Source organism: Squalius cephalus, assembly GCF_949319135.1.
Source record: "Squalius cephalus genome assembly, chromosome: 21".
Lineage (NCBI taxonomy): Eukaryota > Metazoa > Chordata > Actinopteri > Cypriniformes > Leuciscidae > Squalius > Squalius cephalus.
The window spans coordinates 25629497-25645874 of NC_137142.1; the positions used below are offsets into that span (position 1 = coordinate 25629497).

General features: G+C 39.0%; 1 protein-coding gene across 2 annotated transcripts; it reads right to left on the reverse strand.

The window, feature by feature from the left end:
* Positions 1–1839: 1839 nt before the first annotated feature.
* On the reverse strand, positions 1840–15873 carry eif3s10 (eukaryotic translation initiation factor 3, subunit 10 (theta)). Of its 2 annotated transcripts, none has more exons than XM_079856420.1 (22): positions 15642–15873; positions 14752–14942; positions 14049–14185; positions 13677–13840; positions 12799–12998; positions 12334–12542; positions 11978–12149; positions 10135–10239; positions 9204–9302; positions 8978–9094; positions 8599–8784; positions 8170–8517; positions 7956–8060; positions 7690–7803; positions 7337–7459; positions 7013–7166; positions 6626–6807; positions 4397–4476; positions 3777–4297; positions 3210–3339; positions 2513–2676; positions 1840–2151 (listed from the first exon to the last, which is right to left on the reverse strand). In XM_079856420.1, the coding sequence occupies exons 1-22, from the start codon at positions 15688–15690 to the stop codon at positions 1958–1960; spliced, it is 3744 nt and encodes a 1247-aa protein (XP_079712546.1). In that variant the 5' UTR covers positions 15691–15873; the 3' UTR covers positions 1840–1957. The 2 variants fall into 2 exon arrangements, with proteins under 2 accessions (XP_079712546.1, XP_079712545.1); XM_079856419.1 differs by having other exon boundaries at positions 3762–4297.
* Positions 15874–16378: the final 505 nt, after the last annotated feature.

Below are 16378 nucleotides of genomic sequence, written 5' to 3' on the forward strand. Positions count from 1 at the left end.
TAAACACGCACAGTCTACGAAATATTATGCTATGATCACCTGTTTTAGTTATTTTCATAGGGACCGTCGCCAAACTAGATGAAGCATTTGACAGCTGCATTGATCACTTTGAATCTTACAAAAGTCACGTGTAAAATACGTTAGCCTACAAGCCATAGCCTATAAAATATTGTCCTAGACCATTAAGTACAGCAACTGAAGACTTTACAAGAAGCCTTTCCCACTATTAAAACTTTGTTTCTTGATCTCATGTTCGTTATTGTAACATTCCAGTTTTCCATGCCGCTTAACGGACGTCATTTTTTATTTATTTGCGAATATGATTCGTTTCTAACCTCTTGCTGCTAGTGATTTGTTCGGAAAGAGTAATGTATTTTATCGATTTTTAAAAATCGATTTGGTTCTGCGAGACTAAACTTATAAAAATGTTTATAAGTAATTAACCTATTAAACATGATTTTGAGTTAATGGCTGGCCTGGAACAAAAACGTTCTTATAGGCTACGCAATACGACTGTTTTGTTTTGTACTATAAGAGCAGCCTATGGAGTGTCGTTCAAACAAATTTATCAATGAAATTCTGTCAGAAAATCATCAGTTCAAATGACAATCTCAGGACATTGATAGATGGCATTGGGTGGCAGATGCAGAGATACGTGTCGTGTAAAAAGGCATAGGCTATCCCACATTCACAAGCAGCACCCCTCCAGCTCGAGGTCCGCGGAGTTTACACACGGTGACCCGTGGTCAACCTTCACAAAGCAGGTCTTAGCAAATATAAGGGTCTAATCTAGTTTGGGAGTTCATAACCTCTTGCGTGGGAATTTGAGGCTCCAATTGTGGGATTATTGGCCTTAATTGTGGATTTTCCACTAGAATGCAACAAAGACCTCTAACATAATTGTTTCTCTCTTTCTTTCTAGTTTTTTGTGCATAATGATATAATGCGAGCAAAAGTTTATCACCCTCGCAGCGGGAAGAATCACGATCCAAAGAAGCCCTTGCATGAAACTAAGAACTCGCATTGATGAGGTTTACCGAGGATTACCTCTTATCAACGTGTGCGTGTGGTCTTCCTACCCCCGTTAGTTTAACCAAGAGCCAGTACGTCTTAAAAAAGTGGGACGTACCACCAAAAACTTTCCTGAAAGAAAAAGGCCATCCTAATCGAGATTGAGACTAGATTATGCCATTGTTTTCTGTATAGATCTCACTCTACTGTTAGAATAATTGCCTGCATTTTTTGTGTCCTATTTGCCTCAATAGACTGCAAAGCTAATTAACATAAGTGAGTAGATTATAGGGATCAAATTAATATTACTTGGTTCATTGATTTCTTGACATTTAGGTGACACCTAGTGGCAAAAAAAGAAAATCAACCATTGAAATGCAAGGAAGGCTACTCAATCTCCGATTCTTATTCCAGCCAGTTCCATTTATGACAACAAAGCATGATATTGTCGCCTTCTGTGTGATAATAACTGAAATTAGTCACTTAATGAGCAAACGACTTTATTAATAAAGATTTTTTTTTCATATTTCTTGAGGGCATACAACCACAGCATAAGCAGCAAGGACACAGCTGTAAGGATAACCTGATGATTTCATCTTAAAACCTCAGCACTACACCTCTGAGGTCATGTCTGCAAAAACTTTAATGTTCTACAACACCCGCACCTCAAAGAAAAAAAAGAAGAAAAAATGTCTACTTAATTTTGTGTGACCAATTTAATCCTCTAAGCATGCATAACAAAAAGGAATGAGCTACTTTTCAAATGCAAGTTGAAGTTTTTAAAAAGGGATGAAATATAAATTGCCATGTTTGAAAACCCACTGTAAGTGTAGTAATTCTATGGCAAAGCTTTATGCATTTCATGTTAATGTAAGCAGTGACCTGTACTGATTAGAGGACACATCAAGGCTTAGTACATCAAGCAAAAAAAAATTATGCTTTAGTATTAGCGGCGGACAGTGGTCCAGCCATCATCATCCGTCTCGTTCTTGGTCCGACGCTGGATTTCCTTATCTTTGTCAGAGCGCCAGGTGCTCTTCTCACCGCCCTCACGGTCCCGTTCACGTGGTCTGGGAGGAGCATCTCTTTCCTCCTTGCGCTCCTCTCGTCGCTCCTCTCCACCACGACGCCATGAACCACCTTTGAGTTAGGAAAAAAAAATAGATAAAACTGACCTCTTAAATGTGCCCCAAGCACATTTCACTGACAGGTACATGACTTTATACTGACACCTACTGTTGTGGATGCATTAAGTCTGACTTATTTTCTTTTCTTTTTTACATCTGCCAAACCAGCAATTTCACAGTAAATTTATTGTCATCATTGCTATTAGTAACTCTGGTCACTCATGATCCAACTATTAAACAGCTTTTTCTGGGCCACTGATAAGTGTCTTCATCTCAGGCAAGTGTACATTTTAAATCAAATCTGTCAAAAAGTTCAAGTTCTTTATCCAAACTGCACTATTAAAGGTGTATTTAAGACGGATCATAAGACTAACCTTCATCTTGGTCTCTTTGGGGGGCTCTAACATCACGTTCACGGTCTCTGTCATCTCTGCGCCCCCCTAGGTCACGGCGTTCACCACGGTCAGAGTCTTCACGACGAGAATCACGCCAACTGCTCGGCTCATCACCACCTCTTCTCCAGACACTCGCTTCTTCCCTGCACATGCACACATTCATATTAAACTTATTGGACTTTTTAAATACAAAAAAGCCTAAATACACCAGGACTCTTATGCTAAAATATCTATGCTTTACTAATTTCAGCTGCTCACTCAAAAAGAAAACCTGCATCCTTAACAACAATCTACAACATATTTCAAATAAATAAAAAAAACAGCAAGTAAACATTTTCAATTCATTAAAAGTAGATCATAAGCAATTGTTAGCCATACATGTGCAGAACTACTCTCAGATTTAAGATTTTGAAGTTTAATAAACAGTTTAGTCCTTATCGTGATCTGTTTTTCTGTCCCCAAATTCAAGTCCTCTTAAAAATTATAAGACTTTTGTCATACCATTTTAGAACTGTTATGACCTTGAAATGTCTTGAGTTTTATCAAATTTAAGACTTTTTAAAGACCAGCGGAGAGTCTGCATCAGAGTTCAAAACAGAAAAGCTTTCAGACAAAGGTTTATTATTATTCATATAGATTACATTTTATAAAATGTAAAGTTGCATGATATTTTCACCTTGGAGGATGGCGTTCTCTAAATCCCCCAGTACGGTCATCTCCCTCTCGCTCATCATCATCACGGTCAGTATCACGAGGAGGTGCCCAGCTTTCCTCCCGAGCCTTCTCTCGCTCTCTCCATCCACCTGCTAAAGGTTACACAAATTTAAAAAAAAAAAAAAGTTTATTGAAACTGAACTGACCACAGTTAACAAATAGTAAATGTAAATTCACAGATCAAACACAAAACGGTTAAAGGGGTCATATTTCCCCCCCCCCCTGAGATCCACAAATATTAGTCAAGGATTTGCAACAGTCAGTTCATTTTGTCTATTTTCCCACCCCTCCTCTGACTCAAGGCCTCGATATATTTCCTTTTCACCAATGAAATGACACTTCGCTGCACTTAATTATGAGTTGTGGGTTTAAACTGCTCCATCCTCAATAACAGAAGACTGCATCACATTGAATTCCATTGTATTCATGAGAGGAAAATTAGATTCCTTGTGATATGACCCCTTTAGCACAAATATTTGTCAATCTGCCCTATAAAGAAAATAAACGCAAATACCATTTGGGCTCACACCTGATCTCCCAAGAGGTTTCCAGGGTCGAGGGTCATCTCCACGACGTGGGCCAGAGTCATCCATACCCCTGCGGCCTCCCCTATCATCATCGCCACCTCTTCTGGGGCCCCAGTCATCATCTGCCCCACGTCGAGGCACTCTGGGTTCATCCATGCCTCTACGGGGCCCACGGTCATCATCAAAGCCTCTTCTTGGGCCACGATCGTCATCACCTCGTCTGGGGCCACGGTCATCGTCCATTCCACGCCTTGGTCCACGGTCGTCAAAGCCCCTTCTTGGCCCACGGTCATCATCAAAGCCCCTCCTTGGCCCACGGTCATCATCAAAGACCCTTCTGGGTCCACGGTCATCGTCACCTTCCCGGCGTGGACCTCGCTCATCATCAAAGCCACGTCGGAGTCCTTTGTCATCTGAGCCGCCACGACGAGAACTTTCTACGCCTCTCCGGAAGGGCAGTTCACGCTCACGGTCTTCTCGTTCAGGCTCTTCACGCCCTTCACGTCCTTCCTGACGCCAGTCCCTGGGAGAAAAAAGAAAGAAAAAAGGACACTGAATCTCCATACGTGGCATTTTTTTTAAGCTTTTTTTTAAACGTATCAATTAAATTGATATAACTTACTTGTCACCAACAGGACGTCGCCACTCCGACTCGCCCTCACCACGTTTCCTCCAGCCGCTTTCTTCCCGTTCAGGCAATTCCTGAAGAAAATTATTTAAAAAATTTGACCCAAGATATAAACATTTGTGTTATATCTGATCGACTAACCTCTGTCATCATCTGGTTAAAATAGAAAAAAAAAAAACACAAAAAGACATTTATAATGTTAAAAACTTTTTCAAATAAATGCTGTTCTTTAAACTTTTTATTAAATCACAGAATCCTGAAAAAAATATTAAGCAGCACAACTTTTCAACATTTACAAAAATTATAATTCTAATATGCTGATTTGGTACTAAAGAAGCATTTCTTATTAAGGATCATGTGACACTGAAGACTGGAGTAATAGTTGGTGAAAATTCAACTTATAATCTAAATAATAGAATATAAAATGTAATTTATTCCCAAGTTATTTTAAACAGTTTTGACAATTTCTTTTCCAAATAAATGTAGCCTCAGACAGCATAAGACTTGCTGAACAAAAAAGAACAAAAAAATCTTACCAATGGTTAACTTTTGAACCGTAGTATATAGGGCTGTCACAAACAATTATTTTGGTAATCGAGTAATAGATTTTTTTTGACGGATAATATTTTATCATCAAAGATGGATTTTTTTGACTTGATTAATCAGATAATATTTTTTGTGGTAATAAAAATAGACCTAAGTGAACAATAGCCTTTACAATAAGGGTGTTCTGATTGATTGGGCGCCAATCGCTATCGGCCAATAAGATCGTTGGTCTCTATAAAGGCCGATCAGATGATGTGAAACTCGCGAGACAATTTCTCCATGCACAGCTAAAACCGATTCACTACATTCACCGGTCTGGCAGTTCTACCAAGTATCTGAAAAGGACAATAAATTTGCAACCTCTTTGCAGATGGTGGAGTCATTTGAACGACAGCAGCCCTACAGCAATGACAGCTAGAAACTAGGGCTGTGCGATTTTAGTGCATTTCTTTCTTCACAGCAGTGCGCTTTCTTTCCTCCCTAAAAGGCCAAACTTAACCATCAAATTAGCTAGATCCGTGATTGTCGTAAAATACAGTCTACTGTTGCAAGATGTGCTTAAAAAAAAAAAAAAAGTGTTATAAGTGGCTTTTCTGTGCGCATGCTCTAAGATGAGCCAAGTACTGCTTGCTCATTAACAACATGTAGACAAGCGTTTTTTGCGTGCTTTCGAGGCTACATATCTATATCTATATCTATATATCTATATATATATATATCTATATATATATATATATATCTATCTATATCTATATATATATCTATATATATATATATATATCTATATATATATATATATATATATATATATATGTATAGATATATAGATATATATATATAGATATATATATGGGGTGTAACAATACATCAATATAGATCGATGTGTCGCAAGACGTTTGAACGATGCCACACGTAAAATATTGATATACAGTACCTTTATTTTTACACTCTCCACATCCTCACGTAACATCCATCTACTTATTTCCGTACTACTCATCTACTTATTACTCACCATCCATACTGTCTGCCGATGTGTCTTTATAACGTTATTTTCTCAGCTGAAATAGACGCCTGCCAAGATTGACTGAACCCTAAACACGTTTTGCCACAAAAGCCAGTATTGTCCACTGTCAAGGCATCACAAGTTCATGTTTTACAGCAGAAACCGACAAGCACTCTTGTTGTTTGTGAACACAACCTGACAAGTCCGTTTTAGCGAATCAGCGCACACTCCACGCAGTATTCAGGTCAGGTGGAAAGGCTGTTAGTCACTTCGAAAAGACGCGCTAGCTGAGAGGAGTTTTGTCAAAACTGACTAAAAGTGATCAATAAGTTCAACGAACTTGATGAACCCGTAATACCTTCTTCGGGGCTTAAAAGGAAAATAAAAGCTGATACTTTTTCACGGAAGCTTGCTAAAGCAGCAGGTTAGTGGTGAGGTCAAATCTCCCTATGTTGCGTGTAATTTTAATCGTGATCTAAATGATATAGTTTATCGCCCAGCCCAATGCTATAGTCTAATAATGCACTTCATGGATTCTGCTAGTTCATAGACACGTAATATGCAAATCAAGGCTTTTTTTTTAATTCGAGCACTCAAGTTTAATCAAGGAATTGTGACAGCCCTAGTAGTATACGGTGTTCAAGCAAATTTTACGCAGGGTTCACAACAGATACCTTGGTGGGTTTTTCTTCTGGTGCCCTCCTCTCCTCCTCTTTACGACGTTCACGCTCCTCAATTTCCAGTTGTCGGGCACGCTGCTTTCTTTCCTGTTCCTCCAGCTTACGCAGACGCTCCTGGTATTCGCGTTCTTCCTCCTCTCTTTGCTCCTGTTCCAAGCGTTCCCGCTCTTCCCGCTCTAAAACACACAAAATCAGAAAACCATTCAAAAGCATGCACATGTGGCAAAAAGAGTTTATGCATGACATGAAATAAGATATGAATATTTAAAAAGTTTATGAAGCCATAATTTTTTACAAATTAAACAGAACCCGCAAAGAGACTATTCATTCAATTATAATGAATCACTGTTAACTGAAGGTTGATGAACGGCAGATAAGAACCTTTTTTGAGCTGTTCCTCGTGGATTCTCTGAGCGTCCTCTTCTTTCTGGCGATAGAAAGCATTTCGCCTGTCTTCCTTGCGCTGCTTCTTTCGCTCCTCAAGACGCTTCTTCCTCTCCTCAACCATACGTTCTTGGAAGTGCTTGAGTTTTTCCTGGGTACATGAGAATTGCTCAAAGCTTAGCCAAGTGTTAATATCCTGAACGTCAAGGACTTTAAGCTACTCCATTTTGTACATTGTCCATACTAGACATTGAGAGCAAATACATAATCTGTAAAACATTATCTGAATAAATTAGATTTAAATGAGAAAAAACAAATTACCTCATAGATGAAGCTTCGAGCTTCTTTAATTTTGGACAGAAAGTTCTCCTTGTCCTCCATCATCCTGGACATTCTCTGTTTGTGTTCTAGTGCCTTCTCACGCTCCATCTTCATATTGCTTATCTGAGCAACAGATGAGCACAACAACCTTTAGCTTCAATTACACTAAACAACATGACATCACTATATCTGAATCAAACTAAAACCAGACAATGACAAAGTAGGGCCTTGAGAAATACTTCAAACTACAGTTAAAGTGAAAGTATGTTCCAGTAAGTGGGGAATTTGAGACACTTTGACCAGAGGGCAAAGTAAATCACATTCAAGTGTAAAAGGCAGTATGCGATCATTACCCTCTCTTCCTCCTGCAGCTCCCATAACTCCATGTCTTTGATGCGCTGCTCTTCGTAGGCTTTCTTGATCAGAGGAATCTCCTCAAGGCGCTTGGCCCTCTCAAAGTAGTCGATCTGGAATATGCATAATATCATCACACCACTGTAATATTCGGCAGTCATCTACTCACCTAAACAGAATTAACCCTAATTCTTTGACATTTTAAACAGATTACCAACAGTTATTTGCAATAAAAGTACTTAATGAATGGGTAAGGAAACTGTACCTTCTTTTCCTGGTTTTTCAGACGCTCTTGAAGCTCTTTCTTCTCCTTTTCTAGTTGTTCAACCTGTTTGGCCATGATGAAGTCAGGGTCCAGCTCCTCCAGATCCTACAGCAGAAAAAAATGTAAATAACTATTTAATTTCCAGGGTATTTTGCCAATAAAACTTTCTGATTTGTTCTGGGCTCAATGGCCACTTCCCTAACAAACTCATTACCTCAATATCAATATCTTTGAAGGCCTTGGCTCCAAGCTCAGTCTTCTTGATCTGCTCCAGTCGCTCACGCACTGTCTTCTTTTTGATCTGCTCATGTTCTTGCATGATACGCTCCTTCTCTCGCTCTTTGGCCTCCTGTTTAAGACGCTCCTCCTCAGCTTTGCGCACCTTCTGAAGCTCTGCCTCCCGCTGCTCCAGCTCCTCTTTCTCCCTCTGGATGTTGAGGCTCTCCAGACGCTCCTTGCGTTCCTCAATTGTTTGTCGGCGAGCGAGGATGCGCTGATGCTCTTTCCGTGCATTCTTCAGGTAGGCTGTGATGGCCAGTTGACTCTGTTCCTCATGTTCTTGCTGGGGGAAAAGGTGAAGTTGATCATCAAACTGAAACTGACCAGCAGGGAGATATTCTATGATAATTAACGGTTCCCTTACCAGTATGGAGGCAGGTTTGATGACATCAATGGCTTTAGCCAAGGAGGATGACATGGCAGTGAGCTGATTTCGTATCTGTTCAGAGGGCATGTTCTGTAGGAATGGACCTACTGGAGAATCCTCTTTAGTAGAGTAGTTCAGATCGGAGCCAAAACTCAGAGTGCGAGATGAATGATCAATGCGCACCTTTAGGTAGAATAAATACAAAGTGAATGTTACTACAACATTTTGAAGATTCTCCTCTAACATTTAAACACCTACACTAATATGCTGGCATTAGAAGCTAAGTGTGAAAGATATACATGTGCTGGTTAAGAAATGTTAAGACAAATGAAAGCCAGATATTACTGTTTGATGACTAAAACTTATTGTACTGTACCTGCAGGTCACAGTGCCGTGCTGCATCTACAATGGAGCGCTCCAGTTGGAAAGCATCAACAAATGGTACCAGAGATGCCAACCTGCTGAACTCAATGCTTTGGTAGATCTGAGCCACCTGATACATTAAAACACAGAAGACAAGACTGAAGATTTGCAGAAGACCTGTGCATGCAATGATTCCTCAAGTAGATATTTGAAGTCTGGGGGTAGATAATCACACTAACCTGCTGTAGCAGTCTAAGGATGGTGTTGTTCTGCAAGTGAGGAACATAATGCTGCAGGTCTGATTCCTTCTCAGCTTGGTCCCTCACCCAGTTCAATACCTAAGCATAAGCAGCAAGAACACAAACACTACATGAACATTATGTCTTTAATGTGCATTGATTTCAAGAACACCACAACATTGAAGACTGCTGTGTCAAAATGGTCTAACAAGGGCATCACTCTTACTCTTAACTACAATTAAGTTTATGAAAATTTGTCACTTATTAGTTTTAATTAGGGCTGCACGATTAATCGCAATGAAACCGCACGCGATTTGGCAAAGGCTGCAGTTTGTCAGTGCAGCACGGATGATCGGTAATAAATGCTGCTCCATCTGAACACCAGAGGGGGCTGTCGCACAGACACGCCAAGTATGATAACACTCATTCCAGGAAATCCCTATGGGCATCATCTCACAGAAGGATGCTCAACTGTCGTTATGAAGTGAGTTTGGAGTAAAAGCATGTTATTAAATGTTGTCTTTTGTTGGACATGAGGTTCATAAATGCTTCTCATGTTTGACGAGTGTTGCTTTTTGCACAGTATAAGTGACTCAAACTCAGTGCATTCAGATGGAGCAGCGTTTACAGAGCCATACATCAATGACAAGCTGCGCATAAATAATCGCAGCCTTTGCCATTTCATAATCGTGATAAGCCAAATCGGTTTAAGTGTGTCTCATGTAAATTGCGATTAATCGTGCAGCCCTAGTTTTAATGGTACAGTGTGGATGCATGTTAACATTATTCAGGAAATGTAAATTCTTAGATCATCAAAAAAACAAAAACAACCAGAATAGACTTAACACAATTTAAATTAAATGAAGCTAACACGTTACTTTAATTTAAAGGCACAAAAGCAAATATTCATTATGTGGCAAGTGCTACTCACCTTAGTCACTCTTCCACAAAGTTTAAGAGGATGGAAGTCCATCTCCAACCAGTTGTAGAGCTCTTTAACTTCAGGGACAATATACTGAAGCAGGTTGAACCTCACCTATGACAAGAATAATACCCACACAGAGTGTATAATTTGCAATATTTGAAATCTTGTCTAACAACACTCACACATGATCTACCAAATATCAAGAAACAAATGTTTAAGGGATAGTTCACCTAAAAATAAAAATTGTCATTTACTCAACTTGAGAGTTTGTTAAAGGTGCCGTAGAATGGATTATTTTATTATTTTATAATGTTTCCTGGGGTGCCCTTATAATGTTAGTATGTTTTTTAGATCAAAATTTGTTATAATTTAGAAATAAAAGGCATATTTCCTAGCCTGATTTCATTCCCTGGTTTGAACACTCTGTTTGAGGGGGCGTGTCTGCTGTGAGACTTCAGTGTTGTTGCCCTCTGCTGTGATTGGCTGACATGCTTGCATATGAAATATCTGGCATTACATGTAGAGCTATCTGGAAAACTTTTACTATTACAGCTTTTATACGTTTTTACTATTACAGCTATCGGGATTAACGAATCATGAGAAGTTTAAGTATTTAGATCTATTCCCATCACATAAAAGGTTGCAGTGATGAGCATTGAGCAGATAACAGCCTGTTGATCGCGTGAATGAAGATCTTATCACTGCAACGCGATTTACTGATGCATAAACAGTGTTGAACTACTTTGAGAGAAAGATTATCTGTCTGAACTTGAACAATTACACATCAGAAATTCACATAACCCACTGGTTCTTCAGAGGCTCGGATGAAGGAGCTAAAAAAATATTTTTGTGTTCATTTGTACATCCAAACACTGAGCAACTGCCATCGTTCGCTCGTTTGCAAGCCACGATGTCTCTCGAGGAAAAAACAATATCGCGCTGGATCTAGATAACACAGTGTAAATTATCGTTAATAAAATCACTACTTACCGCTTGCGGGAATATAACGTTAGTTGAAATTGCCCCCTTCGTCCGTTTGAGACGCCGAGAGAAGCCTGGCTGCTTGATATTGTTCCAGGTTAGAAAAACAGTCCGTGGTGAAATGGACAGAGCAACTAACAACTTCGAATTAAACTGTAGCGGTATCCGATTATAGATAGATTATAGATAGATCTGCCATTTTCCCTATGATCCTCCTCCTGCTTGTTTCTTCACCTGCAGAACTTCTGATGATTCAGCTGTGCAGTTCCGCCTGGCCTTGAACATGGGCTGGCATATGCAAATTTTTGGAGGCGTACATATTAATGATCCCAACTGTTGCGTCACAGTCGGTGTTATGTGGAGATTCGCCTGTTTTTCAGGGGTGTTTTTCAAAAACGAGATTTAAATAAGAAGGAGAAAACTATGGTGTTTGAGACTCACTGTATGTCATGTCCATGTACTGAACTCTTGTTATTTAACTATGCCAAGATAAATTCAATTTCACATTCTAGGGCACCTTTAAATTGACCCTCAATAGAAGTACAGAAACATCTCAGGTTTCATTAAAAATATCTTAAAGGTATAGTGGAGGATTTTTTACTTCTGGGTGGATCACCTATACTATTGGTCCTCCTAATTGTCAATCATTCTGGTGAATCAATCAAACTTGTTCAAAAAGTGGAGAGGGCGGGTCTCATCTAAAATTCGGAAAGATCCTCCACTATACCTTTAATTTGTGTTTAAAAAAATAAACAAAATGTTATGGTTTGGAGCGACATGAGGGTGAGTAAATGACAATTTTTTATTTTGGGGTGAACCATCCCTTAGAGGTACGAGGAATGAGGTATGACAATAGACAGGCTATTACCATGTCATTGATGAGACTCTGACGGGTGGGTGGAGACTGTAGGCCAAGTAGAGTAGCCAGTCTGCGGTGTTTCTCCACAATGATGCCATCCATGTCCAAAAGACGAGCGATATCAGTGCGCTCAGGGGTGATGGGAATAGACAGAGTGGCCAAGAGCACACGAGTGGACATTCTGAGGGAAATGAGTACAATATACAGAGCAATTAAAAACTTTCAAGTCTCAATGAACTAATAAATGAAATGATAAGTTCTGATTTCAAGGGAAAACTACCCTACAGTAAAATGACAAATAATTCCACAAAGCATTTAATCCAATTCCTTCTTCAAGCTGAAAATCACTCCTATTTAATGCTAACCTCTGCATCTCTTCTTGGGTGAGATTCTTGCGCATTTCTCGGGAGAGGTGATAGAGTCTGTGTAGGGTACAGGCATGGAATAAGGCATTGCCAGACTTCCAGAATACAGTGGACACCTTGTTGTAGTAGTTGGCCATAAGCTGAGGTTTGGGGGGCTTCTTTGAGAGGGCGAATAATCCATGGATGTCTTCAACTGCTTTGAAAGCTTCCTATGTTTGAATGCAACCAGTGTGATCAGTCATCAAGTCAAAGCTTGTACAACATATAACAAGCAAAAACAATTTCTTTGGCATTTTATTTCTTTTTCTGTAATCTCTCCTTTGCACTGAAAAAAAAAAAAGATTTAAAGGAGCAGTATAAATGGAAAGTATATGCAACTAAATATATTTGAATTGATTAAATTCAACATTTCTATGAATTTAACATTTCTATGAAACATTGGTGCCTACAATAGAGCACAGAGACCTGCCACAGCTCCATGCTAATAGCGCTGTCCAGCTGGACCAGACGTGTCTCGAGGTGCATGGACTGGCTCTCAGGGTTGTTCAGGTTGATGGCGGTGCTCTGGTTGTGATGACGTTGGATCTGCCCCAGGTGCATTCGCAGGTTGTCACACAGCTTACGGAACTCTGCTTTGCGGGTATACTGAAGGCAAAACTTAAATGCTATGAGAGAAAAAATAATAATAATTTTTTAAATTAGCGTACAAACAAAATGTACATTTTAGGTATTATATAACATGATTATATTTATACTTTCGTTAAAAAGATTGAGATCAATGTTTCTCTTTTTTTGGATGAAACTTTTAATCAGCAAGGATGCATTAAACTGATCAAAATGACAGTAAAGACATTCATGATGTTACAAAATATTTTTGTTTCAAATAAATGCTGTTCTTTCTATTCAAAGAATCTTAATTTAAAAAGATGCGTCTTTTCCACAAAAATATTTAGCAGCACAACTGCTTTTAAACATTCATAAAAAAAATTACTGAGCACCAAATCAGCATATTAGACACTGACAAACATCACAGGAATACATTACTTTAAAATAGAAAACAGTTATTTTAAGTTACATTAATATTTCACAATATTACTGTTCTTACTGCATTTTTGATCAAATAAATGCAGCCTTGGTGAGAATAGAAGACTTCTTTCAGAAACATTTAAAGAATCTTGCCGATCACATTTTGGATGGTAGTGTATGTATTTATCCACAGTGACCTGAACTACATCAATAGGAAGGAAGGACATTCCCGAACTCAACATATAAACCCTTATCTGTACCATATGCTAAAACTCCCATAAACAGATGTTTCTGTATTATATGAAGTGTACACTGACCTTGCTGAGCAATGTCATGGTAAAGGCGCTCAACTTTAGAGTTATTCCTTAGCAGGTCCAGGCACTGGCGGTACGACTCCCACAGGAACTTGACCCAAGGCGTGAGCAAAAGTCTGTCAGTGCGGTCTTGAGTGTCTTCACCACTGACGGCACTCAACAGAACACTAAAAAAAAGGATTTTTTTTTTTTAACTTGATTGTCCTCATGAGCATGAATTTGAATATAGAAGTCCTTTCAGCATGTTAAAATTTAACATGATTTCTATATGTAAATAAATTCTGAAATTACAAAAAAAAAAAATGCACAGCAACAACAAATTCTCTAAAGAGACATCAGTAGGAAGGAACTGTTTAGGTCTTTAGGTTCCTGTACCTTTCTGGGGTCTGAATGTTGTCCAGATCCTCAATGTCCAGCACCATCTGCTGAGACTCCTCTTTCGCTGTCTCAGTCTTCTCTTCCGCAAGTTTCAGGTAAGCGCGGACCACATCTTCCAGAGATTTGATATTCACCTGAAGCATATAATTAGCATTAATCAGTAACTTCATCCTCAAGAAGGATAGAATTGATCATTTACATGTCTGTTTTCATCTATACAGAAATTTAGGCCAATTCTACAATAAAAGGTTCACTGAAAATCATCACGATTGGAAATATTGTATAAACATAACCTAAGAGCATTATGACACAAATAACTAAGGTTTAAAGTCATGATGAAACAGAAGTAGCAACAGATCTTTTATTCCATATTGTGAAGTACATACAAGTATAACAGATTATTGAAAAAGGAATAAAAACATTTGCATTTTTAAAGTGGAGGCAGACAAAGGTTTAAGCAGACTAAACGATTGGAGAAGTCACGTATGCGTCACCAGAGAATAGTCTGTCGTTTTCACTGGAAGATCGAGGTCAAAGCATTTTTTTAAAATGAAAGATGTGCAAAGACGAATTGTTCACAATGAGATCTTTAACATGCAATTAGAAAATTGATAGGGTGAATTTTCATTTCATTCCGACTTTAAAATGTATAACTTACTGCTGAAGTAAAATATATAGTTTGTATAATAGGGGTGCAAACCTGTTGACAGATGTTTTTGTACTGATACAGTCCCTCCTTTGCCAAGTGGCTCTTGCGAAGGTCCACACAGAGCTCCAAGTACTTGAGCATAATTGGCTCGTGTATCTTCTGCCATGTTCGATGTTTTTTGCTCTTGATGACATCGTAGAGAACATCCAAAGCTGGCTGCTTTTTACCAACTTCAAGAAACTCTGAAAAAGAGAAACAAAGACTGTCATGACCTGCAAACCTCTGGGAATTTGTTCAATTATGAAATATACTGCATCCAGAATGGAATGAATCACTGGGACTGCTGCAGTATTTCATTTATGTATCATATAGCCTTCAACCCAAATATGACATTTACAGCTGACTATAAAATCAGGGAAAAGAAAAGAAACCATTTTATACGTTCAAGCTGGTGGCAGGTGCGCAGTGCTGTGCCACTCCATTCACAATCTGTTTGTTACTATGACCAAATGACAAAGTATTTGCTCTTCATTCATGAATAAACGTTAGACTGTTACAGTCTAGAGGATTTTTTTTCCACGCACATTGTCGTTAATCTTTATCCTTCGATACCAGAAGTTGTCAGAGCTAAGCTAGCGGAATGGAATAGCTTGCTAACACGCAAAAAAACGCTCTCCATCTGTTTTTAAAAAGTATGCCGATTATTTACACTACATTTCTAATCGAGTCCTCTCTGTGAGCACACTAAGAAGAGGTAGATATGATTGAATGCAGGACATTTGAAACGCTGCATCATACGTGACACACGGGCCCAGTAACGGTGACATCCGGCCTGCACCAGAGCCTGTGAGAAACATGGCTACTCCAACACGCGCCATATCGAGCTAACAGCTAACTCACGACTACAGTCCAAGAGACGGCAGGTTACAATATTCACTCACCGTTTGCTCGTTTAAGAGCATTCTCCGGTCTCTGGAAATAGGCTGGCATTGTTATAGCTTGCTAGCAGGCGGTTTTCAGGTTGTAGAGGCTGTTTTATTGACTCTGCCTGTCCATCCGCGCTGTGACTTCTCGCCGCTCAAGCTAGAAAGGACTAGCGCACGTGAACAGCACCCCGGCGACGAGGACGAGAGTTCCCGTATGGGTGTGCGCGCGCACACTTCCTCTTCTTCTTCTTTGAAATTTTATTGGCGGTGGACAAACAACGAAATGGTGTATTACCGCTACCGACTGTTCTGGAGTGTGGATCAAAATGAAATATGCTCTCCCACAAATTAGTTATTCTAAGATACTATAACATTCATTTCCCAAGTTATTTTGTAAAATATCTCCTAGTATAAATTGCATTTTAATTTTTTCTAGATTTTGCATTAGAATCCTTCTTTCAGGCTCGTATTTCTGTCAGTATAACAAACATGTTCCAGTTTCTTCTTGCCCACAAAATTCACACCTTCCCGTATCATGTTTGCCCATTTTATAAAGTGTACTGTTAGTCTTGTATGTCCAAATCCCATCCTTGAAATTATTATCTCATCTGTTTTTTACTGCACTTCTCACCTCTCCCACTTTCCTTTGAATTCTGTAAAACCATCGACCTTTCTTCTCCATATCCCATTGTTTTTTCCACCTTACCTTCAACCTTTCCTTAATAATACTCTTGATTTCATTCTTGCTTATA